This window comes from Neofelis nebulosa, chromosome 17, assembly GCF_028018385.1.
Source record: "Neofelis nebulosa isolate mNeoNeb1 chromosome 17, mNeoNeb1.pri, whole genome shotgun sequence".
Taxonomy (NCBI): domain Eukaryota; kingdom Metazoa; phylum Chordata; class Mammalia; order Carnivora; family Felidae; genus Neofelis; species Neofelis nebulosa.
The window spans coordinates 43,802,935-43,818,519 of record NC_080798.1 but is presented as its reverse complement, the minus strand read 5'-3'; the positions used below and the strand labels follow the sequence as shown (position 1 = coordinate 43,818,519).

Here is a 15,585-nt window from a genome sequence, read left to right as displayed (position 1 = left end):
CCTTAGCAGCTGCTTTGTAAGGAAGGTGTGACTGAACACCCACCTCTCTGGTGGCTGAGGACACCCTCCTGCAGCATGGTTGATCCAGGAACTCCCTCTGGCACCAGGCCAGCAGTGCCTGACAGGGCCTGCCTCCACGAAGGCTCCTCTCAGAGAAGCTAGGCAGCCCTACCCTTTCCCAGCTACTGGCACAACCATTCACCGGGCCCTGAGATCACACCCAGATCACCATTTTAGCACAAACAGAAACAATCTCTCTACCATTCTTTCAAGGAAGGGCTGGTCTTCTCTATGACAGTTTTGATTGCCTTCTCAGACTATAACCTTAACTTCAGTCGCATGGATACAAAATTCCATTAGTTATAATGCCTTCAGATTGAAGATAACAGTATTCAGGAAAAGCAATGAATGGAAAAAACTTTACCAGTCCCATCCATGTAAATTTTCCTGTAGACTACGACCTTGCTTAAAAAGCAATTTCTTTAAAATACAAATTTAGGGGTGCCTGGGTGGCTCGGTCAGTTAAGGGTCTGACTTCGGCTCAGGTCATGATCTCACGGTCCGTGGGTTCGAGCTCCGCGTCGGGCTCTGTGCTGACAGCTCAGAGCCTGGAGCCTGTTTCAGATTCTGTGTCTCCCTCTCTCTGTGACCCTCCCCCATTCATGCTCTGTCTCTCTCTGTCTCAAAAATAAATAAACGTTAAAAAAAAAAATTTTAAATACAAATTTAGAGTTAAAATGACAATTAGGATTAAATACTTAGAGAATTATCCTATTTCCCACTCAAACCTGTGTAGATAAGAAAAAAAATTGAAGCAATCTATTATATTTGTAAGACAAAGAGGTGATATAGCATATCACCATTAAGATTCTGATCTCTGGAATCAGACAGACCTGCAGTGGAATCCCAACTATGCCCCAGGCAGATGAATTAACCTAGTGGAGGCTCAGCCTCTCTCTCTAGAATGAATTAACCTAGTAGAGGCTCAGCTTCTCTCTTTAGAATGAGGCTCCAGCAGAATCTATGTCAGGTGAGACGCTGTGAAGAGTCAATTCTAGGACACACAATAGTTCTCAACACAGAGTAAGGGTTAAATGTTTTGTTTTTTATGTTTATTCATTTTTGAAAGACAGAGAGAGACAGAGCACAAGCAGGGGTGGGGCTGAGAGAGAGTGGGACACAGAATCTGAATGAAGCAGGCTCCAGGCTCCGAGCTGTCAGCACAGAGCCCGACGCAGGGCTCGATCTCACGAACCTTGAGATCATGACCTGAGCCGAAGTCAGATGTTCAACCAACTGAGCCACCCAGGCGCCCCTGTAAGGGTTAAATGTTAACTGCTCTCATTATTGGGCTTTTTACACTTGCAACACATTCTATGATTACATCAACAAACATCTACCAGTTCTTTTAGGATCAAGGCACTGTGTGGGGTGTTGAAGGTAAAGAAATGGAAGGAACTAAGCTCTTGACTTCAAGGAGCTTCTCGGTTCTGCCACTGCCACCTATCAAGTGAATGATGGCAACAGCCTACAAACCAGTCTCTGCTTCCAGGCTCATTATGTTCAATTTATGTTCTTTCCAGCAGTCAGAGGAGTCTTTCAAAACACAAATCAGGACAAGATATTCCATTCTCCAAATGGAATTCTTGCCCTTAGAATTAAGTTGCAGCTCCTTAATATTGCAAACAAGTCCTCCCCCTGCCTTCCTCAGAAGCACTATCTTTCATCACTTGCCTCCTGCCCTCTTACCTCCCCCATGCTAAGCTTCAGCTATTCTCAAGTATTTCTAGTTCCCAAATTGGCCTGCTCTCTCTCTCTGAACAAGTTGCCCCTACATAGAACACACATTCCTATTCCCCCACCTGGCTGACTTCCAGTAGCCTTTCAGAACCTCAGTACAGATGTCACCTGCTCCAGAAAGCCTTCCCTGACACTTACCTTCCAGAGTAAGGGCACCTCCTCTTAGCTCATGTCTTTCTTAGCATTAAGTACACTCTTGTAATTCCAAGAGCAACTAACTATCAATCTGCCTCCCACATCACAAGGTGAAGGCAAGCACTGCACCTTGCTCATCACCAGGTCCTGTCACAGAGCACACAGTCTGGCATAATGTAGGTGTTTAGAGTTTGTTGTAAAAAGAAGTTAACAAGTCAAGTGGCAACGAGAATTTATGGTTCATGCTTCAGCCACAGAAGAGCTCTATCAAAGACAAATGTGCTCTATCACAGAGCATTTAAAGTGCCTCATCACAACCCCTATCAAAATAACACCAGCATTCTTCACAGAGCTAGAACAAACACTCCTAAAATTTGTATGGAACCAGAAAGACCCCGAATAGCCAAAGCAATCTTGAAAACCAAAGCTGGAGGCATCACAGTCCCAGACTTCAAGCTGCATTACAAAGCTGTAATCATCAAGACAATATGGTACTGGCACAAGAACAGACACTCAGATCAGTGGAACAGAATAAAGAACCCAGATATGGACCCACAAACATATGGCCAACTAATCTTTGATAAAGCAGGAAAGAGCATCCAATGAAATAAAGACAGTCTCTTCAGCAAGTGATGTTGGGAAAAGTGGACAGCGACATGCAGAAAAATGAACCTGGACCACTTTCTTACACCATACACAAAAATAAACTCAAAATGGATGAAAAACCTAAATGTAAGACAGAAAGCCATCAAAATCTTAGAGGAGAGGGGCACCTGAGCGGCTCAGTTAAGCGTCTGACTTCAGCTCAGGTCATGATCTCACAGTTTGCGAGTTCGAGCCCCGCGTCAAGTTCTGTGCTGACAGCTCAGAGCCTGGAGCCTGCTTCAGATTCTGTGTCTCCTTCTCTCTCTGCCCCTCCCCCACTCATGCTCGCTCTCTCTCTCTCTCTCTCTCTCTCTCTCTCTCAAATATAAATAAACATTAAAAAAAATTTTTTTTAAATCTTAGAGGAGAAAGCAGGCAAAAACTCCTTTGACCTTGGCCACAGCAACTTCTTACTCAACACGTCTCTGGAGGCAAGGGAAACAAAAGCAAAAATGAACTTTGGGACCTCATCAAGATAAAAAGCTTCTGCACAGCAAAGGAAACAATCAGAAAAACTAAAAGGTAACCGATGGAATGGGAGAAGATGTTTGCAAATGACATATCAAATAACATACCAGCTAAAGGGTTAGTATCCAAAATCTATAAAGAACTTATCAAACTCAACACCCAATAAACAAATAACCCAGTGAAGAAATGGGAAAAAGACATGAATAGACACTAATCCAAAGAAGACATCCAGATGGCCAATCGACACATGAAAACAATGTTCAACATCACTCATCACAGGGAAATACAAATCAAATCACAATGAGATACCACCTCACACCTGTCAGAATGGCTAACACTAACAACTGAAGCAACAACAGATGGGGGTGAGGATGCAGAGAAAGAGGATCTCTTTTGCACTGCTGGTGGGAATGCAAACTGGTGCAGCCACTCTGGAAACAGTATGGAGGTTCCTCAAAAATTTAAAAATAAGGGGCGCCTGGGTGGTGCAGTCGGTTAAGCGTCCGACTTCAGCCAGGTCACGATCTCGCGGTCCGTGAGTTCGAGCCCCGCGTCAGGCTCTGGGCTGATGGCTCGGAGCCTGGAGCCTGTTTCCGATTCTGTGTCTCCCTCTCTCTCTGCCCCTCCCCCGTTCATGCTCTGTCTCTCTCTGTCCCAAAAATAAATAAAAAATGTTAAAAAAAAAAAAAATTTAAAAATAAAACTACCCTATGATCCAGCAATTGGGCTACTAGGTATTTATCCAAGAGACACAGGTATGCTGTTTCGAAGGGGAACATGCACCCCAGTGTTTATAGCAGCACTATTGACAATAGCCAAAGTATGGAAACAGCCCAAATGTCCATCGATGGATGAATGGATAAAGAAGATGTGGTAGGGGCGCCTGGGTGGCTCAGTCAGTTAAGTGTCCGACTTCGACTCAGGTCATGATCTCGCGGTCTGTGAGTTCAAGCCCCACATCGGGCTCTGTGCTGACAGCTCAGAGCCTGGATCCTGCTTCAGATTCTGTGTCTCCCTCTTTCTCTCTCCTCCCCTGCTCATGCTCTGTCTCTCTCTTCTCAAAAATAAATAAACATCAAAAAAAATTAAAAAAAAAAAAAGATGTGGTACACACACACACAATGGAGTATTACTTGGTAATCAGAAAGAATGAAATCTTGCCATTTGCAACTACATGGATGGAACTAGAGGGTATTATGCTAAGCAAAATTAGTCAGCCAGAGAAAGACAAATATCATATGACTTCACTCCTACGAGGACTGTAAGAGACAAAACAGATGGAAGTAAAAATAACATAAAAACAGGGAGGGGGACAAAACATAAGAGACTCTTAAATATAGAAAACAAAGACAGGGGGCGCCTGGGTGGCTCAGTCGGTTAAGCGTCCGACTTCAGCTCAGGTCACGATCTCATGGTCCATGAGTTCGAGCCCCGCGTCAGACTCTGGGCTGATGGCTCAGAGCCTGGAGCCTGCTTCCAATTCTGTGTCTCCCTCTCTCTCTCCCCCCCCCCACCCCGTTCATGCTCTGTCTCTCTCTGTCTCAAAAATAAATAAATGTTAAAAAAAAAATTAAAAAAAAAAAAAAAGAAAGAAAACAAAGACAGGGTTGCTGGAGGGACTGTGGGAGGGGGGATGGGCTAAATGGGTAAGCGGCATTAAGAAATCTACTGAAATCATTGTTGCACTATATGCTAACTAACTTGGATGTAAATTAAAAAATAAATAATTAACTAAATAAAATTAAATAAATAAATAAATAAAAATAAAGTGCCTTGTACCTCCAGTTTTGGTTACAGAGCAGACAAATGCCACCCCACTCTCTTGCTCACCCAGTAAAGGACTGTAAGCTCTTTATCCTACTCAAATGAGAGCTACCACTTGAGTGAACAAAATTCAGATAAGAAAGCAGCAGGAGATGAAGTTGAAGCCAGATTCTGGAGAGTGACTAGGAGATAAGCTGTAGGCCATGGGCATCCATTGATGGCTTTTGAGTCAAGGGGTGACACGGCCATGGCTGTGCTTAGGAAGATCACTTGCACAACAGACGATGGGCTGGAGGGTAAAGGACAGGAAGGAGATAAGGAGTTGGATTAGAAAGAAGGTGAAATAGTCTAGGCATATAATGACAAGAGCTGAAAAGAAAATGGCCAGTACTTACACAACAGCCCTGATGTAGGCTGGGAAATGAAGGAACAGGGAGGGAATACTAATAGCCACTTTTCATTTTTATAATATCTTGCAATTTCCAAAATGCTTCATTTATAAGTATTGTGATTCTCAAACCTGGCAGCACATCAGAATCATCTGAAAGGCTTAAAAAAATACCAATGTTCAGGGGCACCTGGATGATTCAGTCGGTTGAGTGTCCAACTTCGGCCCAGGTCATGATCTCATGGTCTGTGAGTTCAAGCCCCGCGTCGGGTCTGTGCTGACAGCTTAAAACCATGGAGTCTGTTTCAGATTCTGTGTCTCCCTCGCTCTCTGACCCTCTCCCGTTCATGCTCTGTCTCTCTCTGTCTCAAAAGATGAATAAACATTTAAAAAAAAAATTTTTTTAAATACCAATGTTCAGGCCTTACCCCAAACGAATTAAGTCAGAATGTAAACTCCTGTTTTGTTCACTGTCTCTCTGAATAGTACCCAGCACATACATGGTGCTCAGGAAATATTTATTGAATGAATAAATGAATGAATGACTATACCATTATCAGCTGAGATCCAAGGGACAATTGTGTTGAAAACTTACAGAGTAACCAGGCAATATGAATTACCATGGCAGCCCTGGGACAAAATACTACCAAGTTAGGCCCCTACTCCCAGGAGCTTACATTCTTTCCACAATAAGTAAACCTTTCTTATTTCTAGAGCACTATACTATAAAACATGTATCTCAATAACAACTAGAGGCTACTCAATGTCTGCTGTGAGCAGAAGGAAAATAAAGGGGACTTATTCAGTGGCTGATGAACTGAGAAGAAATTAAGGGTCATAGGCAGAGACCAGCTCAGACAGATTCCAATCCTTATGAGATTTTGAGTTAATCATATTGTAAGGGCTCAAGCATGATGAGAAACCAGCCATATACTAACCAGCTTCCCTGCCCCAAATATTTGGACAGAACCCAAATGCAAGTACATACCTATGTAGTATTCTTTTCTGATAATTCTTTTAATGTATCTGTTCTGGCTTTGTGCAAATCAAGTCTTTGTTTTACATCTGAAATAAGCAGTGGCACATGCAAATGGATAAAACCTGTTGAGTTAGATATACATAGATAAGAAACAAGGAGCCCTGAGTCCTTGAAAAGAATCATAAAAGTAGTATAGAATTACAATCTGTCTGACCATTCATTCAGAGTCTCAACAAAGATATGGGCAATTCTAGTTGTTACAGCAGTTCTTTGTATCAAATTCAGAATCTGCCAGTTACCTATAGGTCCTAGTTCTGCCTTCTGGAATGGTATACCTCACAGCATACCTCATCTCTTTTCTTTTCTTTTTAATGTTTATTTATTTTTGAGAGAGAGAGAGAGAGAGAGAGAGAGAGAGAGAGAGAGAGAGAGAGAGGCAGAGCATGGGCAGGGGAGGGGCAGAGAGAGGGAGACAGGATCCAAAACAGGCTCTGCGCTGACAGCAGAGAGCCCAATGTGGGGCTCAAACTCACAAACTGTGAGATCATGACCTGAGCCAAAGTCAGACACTTAACCAACTGAGCCACCCAGGTGCCCCTGATCTCTTTTCCATCCGGTATACTGCCCAAATACATGAGGACAGTTTTGTACTCCCTAAACTTCTCTTCTCCAGCTTCACTCTCTTGAATCACTTTTTCTTGCGTTTATGATTTTCAGGGTCCCCAACGTTCCTGATCTCAAGGGCACAGCAAGCAATGGCATCAGTGTACTTGGCTACAGATTCTGGGGAGGAGGCGGACTCAGTGCAAGAGCTTCCCAAATGTGCCTACCTAAAGGGAAAGTTACATGTACCTCAGCCTCTCTTCAGTCCTCATCCTGTATGCAGGGTTTCTCAACAACTCACTATTCATGTATTGGTCAGATAATCATTTTTTGTTAGGGGCTTTCCTATGCATTGTACAATGTTTAGCAATATCCCCAGCCTCTACCTACTAGATGCCAGTAGCAACTTCCCAGATGTGACAACTAAATATGTCTCCAACCTCTGTCAAATCTCCTGGGGCGGGGGGGGGGGGGGGGGGGGGGCGGGCAGGTAGGGAGGGAAGGATACAAAATCACCCTCACTACAGAGTCACTGCTCTATCCAACGACTCTGTTCCCTGGTACTACTCAAAACTCTCTCCTCTGCTGATTCAACAGGTAACTCTCCAGGAAGTCTACTTATATATCAAAATGGCATTTGAAAATTTAAAAGTATTTATCTTTTTGGAAACAACATTTGTTGGCGAGGCTGTGGAGAAAAAGGAACCCTCCTGCATTGTTGGTGGGAATTCAAACTGGTATACCCGCTGTGGAAAACAGTATGGAGGTTCCTCAAAAAATTAAAAATAGAATTGCCACATGACCCAGCAATTCCACTACTGGGTATTTACCCAAAGAATACGAAAACACTAATTTGAAAAAATATATGCACCCCTATGTTTATTGCAGCATTATTTACAATAGCCAATCATGAAAGCAACCTAAGTGTCCCTTGATATTTGAATAAAGAAGACCATAAACACACACACACACACACACACGATACATATATATATATCGTATATATGATATATGTATATATCATATATACGATATATGATATATATATCGTATATATGATATATATAATTCAGCAATTAATAATGAAACCTTGCTATTAGCAACAACATGGATGAATGATCTAGAAAGTATAATGCTAAGTGAAAGAAGTCAGTCAGAGAAAGACAAAAAAGACACGGGGGTTTTGTAACCTAAACATCTGAATTCAAGTAAAATACTCTGTCTGACTAGGGCTATGTGAGGCAACCCACACATGTGAGGAAGGACCCTCCTCACCACTGTTCAAGCAATTTAGCTATCTGGCTGGGATGCTGGTAGAGGTGAGCAGACTGCAAGAATGTAAGGTTCAGAATGAAAAGTTGGGAGTGGTGGCAAGAGAATGGAGAGTGAAAAAGAAGGGGAGAGGTATAAAGAGAAGGGTCTGCTTGAAATAAAGCCTGAAGGTCTTACCTCCCACTTCACAAAGAAGCCATCACCCTCTCGGCTCTCAGCTCTCGGCCAAGAGGAATGGGAGTGCCTAGATCTAAGACATCTGGCTCTTGTCTTGTCCCCCAGGCCTGACCATTCATTCAGAGTCTCAACAAACATTTATTACCAGACCTTGCGCGTGGACCATATCTGGGAAGGCACCACCGCACCCTCCGAATTTACAGGAGGAGACCAGCACTGTACAAGTCATCAAAGGTGCGGTGAGAGCGAGAAAGGAGAATGGCAGGGATCGGACACCCGATCACCAGAAGCCCTCCGCCCTCTGGTCCAAGAGGCCAGGCCTCCATCGCCGCTTATCGCCAGACCCGGGAGCTGCCTCCATCGCGCCCTTTTCCCCAAGGTTGGTCCGGGTCTGGATGTCACCAACCCCGGTTCAGACCTACAGACCTCACCACAGTTGAACTTTACAGATTCCCCCTCCTTCCTCACGGTTCGCCGACTCCGCAAGCCTTACTGAGCCACGCCAGACACCGTCCTCGAGGCTCTTGCGCGCCCGTGACGTCACTGCCGTGCGCCTCTCCTACATCAAAGAGACTATGGATCTCACACGGCCGCCGCGGTTGGTGTGGCTCGCATCTCGGTTACTTCTCGCTCCTCGACGAGGCCTGGTGGTCCGCCGACCCGACGAACCCTTGCCCGTGGTGCGCATCCCGCGGGCTCTACAGCGGCGGCAAGAACAGCGGCAGAGCGGGCGGAGCCCCCAGCGGCTGGTGTTGGCGCGACCTGGCCCGCTGCTGATCTCAGCGCGGCGGCCAGAGTTAAACCAGCCGGCGCGCCTCACGCTGGGCCGGTGGGAGAGCGCGCCACTAGCTTCGCGTGGCTGGAAAAATCGGCGCTCCCGCCGGGACCACTTCTCCATCGAGCGTGCGCAACACGAGGCGCCGGCTCTTCGGAACCTCTCGTCCAAGAGCAGCTTCGCGGATCTGGGTCTGGAACCTCGCGTGCTGCGTGCTCTACAGGAGGCTGCTCCTGAAGTCGTTCGGCCTACGACCGTGCAGTCAAGCACCATCCCCTCCCTACTTCGCGGCTGCCACATCCTTTGCGCGGCGGAAACCGGCAGTGGCAAGACTCTCGGATACCTACTACCTCTGGTTCAACGGCTCTTGGGCCAACCAAACCTGGACTCCCATAGTCTGCCTGCTCCTCGAGGCCTGGTCCTTGTGCCTTCGCGAGAATTAGCCGAACAGGTGCGGGCCGTGGCGCAGCCCTTGGGCAGCTCCTTGGGCCTTCAGGTGCGGGAGCTAGGGGGAGGCCATGGCATGAGCAGGATCCGAATGCAACTGTCCAAACAACCTCCAGTAGATGTACTAGTGGCCACTCCAGGGGCTTTGTGGAAGGCCTTGAAGAGTCAACTAATCAGCCTGAAGCAGCTCTCCTATTTGGTATTGGATGAGGCAGACACGCTTTTGGATGAAAGCTTCCTGGAACTAATGGACTACATCTTGGAGAAGAGCTATATAGCAGAAGGCCCAGCTGACTTAAAAGACCCCTTCAATCCCAAAGCTCAGTTAGTGCTGGTGGGGGCCACATTTCCCGAAGGTGTAGGCCAGCTGCTGAGTAAAGTTGCCAGCCCAGACTCTCTGACCACCATTACCAGCTCCAAGCTCCACTGCATCATGCCTCATGTCAGACAGACATTTATGAGGCTGAAGGGAGCAGAGAAGGTGACTGAATTAGTGCAGATCCTCAAGCAACATGACAAAGCATATAGGACTGGCCCCTCCGGAACTGTTCTAGTGTTCTGTAATAGCTCAAGCACTGTGAACTGGCTGGGATATATTCTGGACGATCACAAAATCCAACACCTAAGGCTGCAGGGACAAATGCCAGCCTCAATGAGGGCCGGTATCTTCCAGTGCTTCCAGAAGGGCTCCCGAGGCATTCTTCTCTGCACAGACATAGCCTCTCGGGGCCTGGACAGCTCCCACGTAGACTTAGTTGTCAATTATGATTTCCCCCTCACTCTGCAAGACTACATCCACAGAGCCGGGAGGGTGGGCCGTGTAGGGAGTGAGGTGCCTGGCACTGTCATCAGCTTTGTAACCCATCCCTGGGATGTAAGCCTGGTTCAGAAGATTGAGCTGGCAGCTCGCCGGAGGAGAAGCCTTCCAGGACTAGGGTCCTCAGTGAGAGAGCCTTTGCCCCAGCAAATCTGATGGCAGCCGGCTTAAATATGATGACATTAACAGGGATCCTTCCCTTTGTCCTGGGTGGGTGAGCACACTTATCGTAGGATGCCCTGGGCTGCCCAGTCACCCCCCCTGAAGCCCTGGTGAGCTGCTATCTGGCTTCCAAAGGTAAGATGTGGCCAGATGTAGAGAATGAGCTACTGAGGATGATTCCTTGTGGGCTTTGACATGACTCATGAAAAATAAAGTAGATTTTTGTCTTTGTATTATGTCATAGTTTCTAACAGTAAATGATGTGTTCATTGAATTGTGAGAAGATTCACACTCCAGACTACCACACCTAGGACAGAGGCTCTTTCAGTTGCTGTTTGAATTAATAAACGTTTAGATTTTATTTCCTGCCCCCAAAACATCCATTAAGCCCCCAGAGAAGGGAAAGGGGATGTGACTAGCAGTAGAGAGATTTTCTTCACCAACAGTGCCCATGGCAAGCTTGGGCATTCTTGGTGAAATCTCTCTGGGAAGTACTGGCAGAAGAATAAAAAACAGGCTGACACAAAAGTATTGCTTGGTGTGCATTTCCCGGCTCTACCTTCTTTCTCATCTCTTCATGGCAGGGGAAGAGAAGAGAAACAAAACTGTTTACAAAATTGGCAAAATAAGCATATAGCTTCCTCTCACTATCTCCTAGGTTCCGGCTTCTGCAGCATTATATAAGCCTAAGTAATGAGGAGCAGCTGAGGTCAAATATAATACTGCACAAAACAACTTAAAAATACTTCCACACTGAAACAGATAAGGAGGCAAAGAACAGAAATGGACCCATGGCAATCTTTGCCAGAAGACAAAGTTGTACTAAATGTATAATCATAGCTCTCTTTTTCATATGAGGAAACTTGAGGCTCAGAGGGATAAAACAACTTGCTCAAAATCATACACATAAATATGATAGAATCTGGTCTGTCTGCACTGGGGGTTGAGTTATTTACCAACTTTTAATAGTGCCCACTTGGACTCTCAAAAGCAACCCAATTTGGACAATAATTTGGTCACTCTGTCCATAAATCAGTGTGGCAAAACTGCCCAGGAGGCTTGTCTAAAGTACAGATTCCAGGGGCCCCTGGCTGACTCAGTCACTAGAGCATGCGACTCTTGATCTCAGGGTTGTGAGTTCAGGCCTCAAAATGGACGGAGAGATTACTTAAAAATAGTCTTTTTTTTTTTTTTAAGTACAGATTCCTGAGCTCAGAACCATTTGTCTGTGCCATTCTGCTTTCCCCAGAGACCCAGCCAGGTCCTGATAAGGTATCAGTAACCCCACCAGGTCAGAGTGATGTTCCCAGACAATAACCTCTCTGGAGCCTTGGAGAATCTTAAGTGGTCTTATGCTGGCCCATCTGCCAGAATGAACCTCCTCCAGAGCTCTCCCCTTCACATTTTACCTCCTAGCACTCCCTAGGGGCAGACCTGATTTTGTGTGTCCTAACTTGCATCACACTAATTCAAGCAACTTAGGAATAGAAAATGATGTGGTTCTCAACCAGGGTTGCCCAACCTCTAAAATAGTGGTCTAATCATTCTCTACCTCCGGGACATATCTCCTTCCCAACTGCCCCAGGAAACAAGCATCCCATCTTTGCACGTTCGAGGTCAGCAACAGAGGGCCCCCTCACAAAGAAGGTTATCTCTCATTGCTAGGAAGTCCTTGGCTGCACTGTATCAAAGTCGGGCCCAAATATGGTTCCTTCCTATAGGCCTGATCAGGCTAAGGGCAGAGTTATCTCTTTACTCCTCCTCTCAGGAGGATCCAGCCAACATAGTAACACCTCTTCACAGTTTGACCACGTTTTTCACCTGGACTTCTCCTAAGCCCATCCTAAGCTTCATCCTTTCATGGTGGTAGTAGCATTGTTAATACAGTATTTGCCTTTTGGGGGGAGAGATGAATGTAATGATTAGGTTGTCATTTTGTGTTATGTCATTTTGTCATGAATTTGTTTTGAATTTTATATTAAAATGGGCCCACTATTCCCACTTTGTGAAGCCATTCAGGACCCTCATTTTGCCTTGGAACATGTTTGATATCTCTCCCAGTGTCACTTTGAAATGTGATGAGCTTGCGCACACACTTCTATCAGGTATAAATCCAGAGCCCAACATGAAGCCCTTCCGTCCAGCAGAACACTTCTCCGCTACCTGTGGAACCTTGGCTAGGCCCCTTAACCTCCTGGTTTTTTGAGCCCTCAGTTGTAAAAACGTGAGGGGTATGTGAATTTACATTTGGGGCACGACAAGTTCAGTAAGAGCTTGTCTTTGCTTTTATTATTCCCAGCTGGAATGTCTTCCCTCACCTCTCCATGGGTCCAAATCTAACTTGTCTTTCAGGCCCACTGCCAAGAAGCCTTCCACACAAATTTCTGCCTGTCTAGCTATTGAATACTTAGGGTCAGTACCATACAATCAGGCTGTGTCTTAGGTTAATCTTGCCTCTCAAGCCAATGGCAGAATGTGGGTTTCTCTTGCCCTCTTTTGGTCCCTGGGGCTGTGCCGGCCTATAGGTATGCTCCACGGGGACTGGCTGGGTGAGGAGAAAGATGGGAGGGCCCAGGCAGGGTGTTCCTCTGCCTCCACTCTGCTCTCCTCCAGTAAAACTCAGAGAGCCTAAAAGCTGCCCCTCAAGTCACAGATTCCTTATGTGACCTCACTGGGTAGTGATGACCTCACAGGCCTTTTCACAGTTACCATGACAGGGTAACTACACAAACGTGGTGCTTTCAGGAAAGCTTCCCTACCAGTTCTCTACCAGATACCAGTCTGTTTGGATGCCTGAGAGAGAATGTCTGACCGGATCTTCTATATTCATTCTAATTTGTCCTCTGTCCCCTGGGAGGGCAGCACAGCAGGTAAGCGTAGGCCAGGCATCTGTACAAGAGTCACTGGTGTACACACAACTTCACAGGGCTGCCACATGTTGCTTTGGGGCTTGCCCGCCACACCTCTGAGCTTCTCCAACTGTAAGTAATAGCCCTCAGGGACCCACAGTGTTCCTGCTCATTGCCGAAGACACGTAAAATGTCATCCCTGGGCAACTATTCAGAAAGCTTCTAAACTTTATAAATGTAGCTTTTCCCTTTTGGGCTACAAATGCTTCCATTCTGACCCTTTCCTGATTGGCCTCTTAGCAAAAGTCGAGCGAATTTTTGTTGGCAAGTAAGAAATGGAGCAGTTTGAGGAAGAACCGTTGAGGTCTGCTCATGAACCTCCCCTTCAAACCCAGGCACCTTCACCATGCTGTCGTGTAAACATCCACATTGGGCCCCTCAAACACACCCCGGCGGAGCTGCTGAGTACTGGGGTAAGGGTGGTGGTGTCATGTGCACGGGCAGAACAAAAGAGCCAAGGAGAGTGATGAAGTGATACCAAGACTGGAGGGTTGATGAAATGGTGTCCCAGGAGGTTGGGTTGATGTGAGCCTAGACTTGCTACCCAGAATCTGGCTTTGAACCTCCTGATCATTCTGCCTTAATATTTGGCCATTTTCTAATCTAGATAAAAATATTAGAGGGCTAGAGGACAGTGTGGTTGAAACAGGCAGTATGAATGGGGCCCAAGAGGAGTTGCCCAAGAGGAGATGGGAGGGTTTCTTAATCCATTTATTTTAGGTTATTTTTTCCAACACTTGAAAGGTATTTCCATTAAAGCTTCAGAAGTTACAGACCTTAGGAATTTCCCCCCTATGGAAGGGAGAGATGGAGGGGATCCTGGTTGCAACTGTTTTCAGGCTCTACTGTTTCCTCTGAGAATGGGGAACAGATTTCCAGGTCTCCTGCTGCTGCCATGAGCTCCAGAGAATCACCTTTGCAGCCATGTTCCTTCTCTAGGGGACCCATTGGGGTGACTGGCCAAGGCTGTGTTTTGAATACCAAGCAGATTAAAGGGCTTCAGCCAGAAACTGGGAGAGACATGAGAGGGGAGGTCCTGGCAGGACACTGTATACAGCAGAAATGACTGATTAGATCTGATTTTCTTTCCAACAGCAGGGGCTCCCTCTTCTCCTACACCTGGTCACTACCATGTCCTCTACCGAGGGTGTGGAGAAACCCAGGTGGGCTGGCATGGGGAGACATACTGCCTGGTTGGTGGCTACCGGACCTATGGGGATGCTCCTGTGGCCACCCCAGCAAAGATGGAAGCAGAGAAACCAATTCCCAGCCAGGCTCCCAAAAGACGTCGAGCTATGGCAGAGTCAAACAAAGATGTAGGTTGCTCCAGCCCCAAAATTCGGCGATTGAAGCACGGTGGCAGGAGGCTGACCCCAAAGAAGCTTGCTGACTGAGCCACTTTACAGGAATGGAAAACATTTAACTGCCTAAGACAGCTAATGCCTCTTCCTGAAGTGACCCCCCACTGCCCACCACTGGAGATTAGAACCTGAGCCATTCTGTCTGAGCCTTCCTCAGCCAGGAGCCTCCTTCCATACTAACTCGCCATGGGCAAGGAGCCATAGAAGCTGAGATTTGAAATGAAAGCCTGCTCTGAACATCCCAGAGCCAAAACTGGCCTGGAAGAAAACCTGATGTTTCTCCACTCAATCCTGTAGAGTCCCTTCTCGGGAAGAAGAAAGCAAAGTTTGCACTCTTTGAACCAAGGAGGATGCAGGAGCAGAGGGAGGGTTCAGAGTGGCCGTAGCAGGGACTCAGTCCATCAGATGGACTCTTGCCCTGAGTCATTCATTGCCAGCAGTCACCAATTAAACCAAGAGGAGCTGGACTTTTTTAAACTGAAAAAAGCAATATGGGTCTACCGAGGGAGCCTCTTGTCTGGAGTGGCAGGAGGCAGAGTAAGGAAATCCAGGAAGACCCGCTCCCCAGAGCAGGAAGAAAATGGAGAGTTGGGTGGCGCCACCACTGAGGCTCACGTGCTCCTTCATTCCCAGTCCTTCTTAGCCCCAGTGGGATTTCTTACTGTTCAATAAAATGGTTTTCTCTAACATATTTGACTTGAAATTCAGCTTGTCCAAGGCCAGGCCCCAAATCTTCCTTTTCCCTTGAAGTACATTTCCACATGGGGTATCTGGTGCTCTAACACCTTCTGCCTCCAAAAAAGACCCGTGAGTGCAGCTTCTAACTGTATGGCTACCATAATGACACCCGTGCAAATTGGGGTAGGACACAGGCAGGTTCTTT

At 46.4% G+C, this 15,585-nt stretch overlaps 3 protein-coding genes across 6 annotated transcripts in view; 2 read left to right on the top strand and 1 right to left on the bottom strand.

Moving 5' to 3' along the window:
- DUS2 (dihydrouridine synthase 2) overlaps positions 1 to 8,862 on the bottom strand; it is a 51,436-nt gene extending 42,574 nt beyond the window's left edge. Inside the window, exon 1 of one of the 4 annotated variants that reach the window (XM_058706196.1) lies at positions 8,725 to 8,862. Coding sequence is in view for 1 of the 4 variants with exons in the window: in XM_058706194.1 (XP_058562177.1) it covers positions 44 to 77 (34 nt within the window). In the remaining 3 variants the exon portion in view is untranslated. The other 3 variants (XM_058706195.1, XM_058706197.1, XM_058706194.1) reach the window with 3 other exon arrangements.
- DDX28 (DEAD-box helicase 28) lies at positions 8,807 to 10,668 on the top strand. The gene has a single exon (XM_058706193.1). It carries the CDS (start codon positions 8,807 to 8,809, stop codon positions 10,424 to 10,426), a length of 1,620 nt encoding a protein of 539 aa, XP_058562176.1. The 3' UTR covers positions 10,427 to 10,668.
- Positions 10,669 to 12,836: 2,168 nt separating this feature from the next.
- Positions 12,837 to 15,235, top strand: DPEP2NB (DPEP2 neighbor). Its single transcript, XM_058706213.1, has 2 exons — positions 12,837 to 13,302; positions 14,437 to 15,235. The coding sequence occupies exons 1-2, from the start codon at positions 13,236 to 13,238 to the stop codon at positions 14,733 to 14,735; spliced, it is 366 nt and encodes a 121-aa protein (XP_058562196.1). The 5' UTR covers positions 12,837 to 13,235; the 3' UTR covers positions 14,736 to 15,235.
- The last annotated feature ends 350 nt before the right edge of the window (positions 15,236 to 15,585 follow it).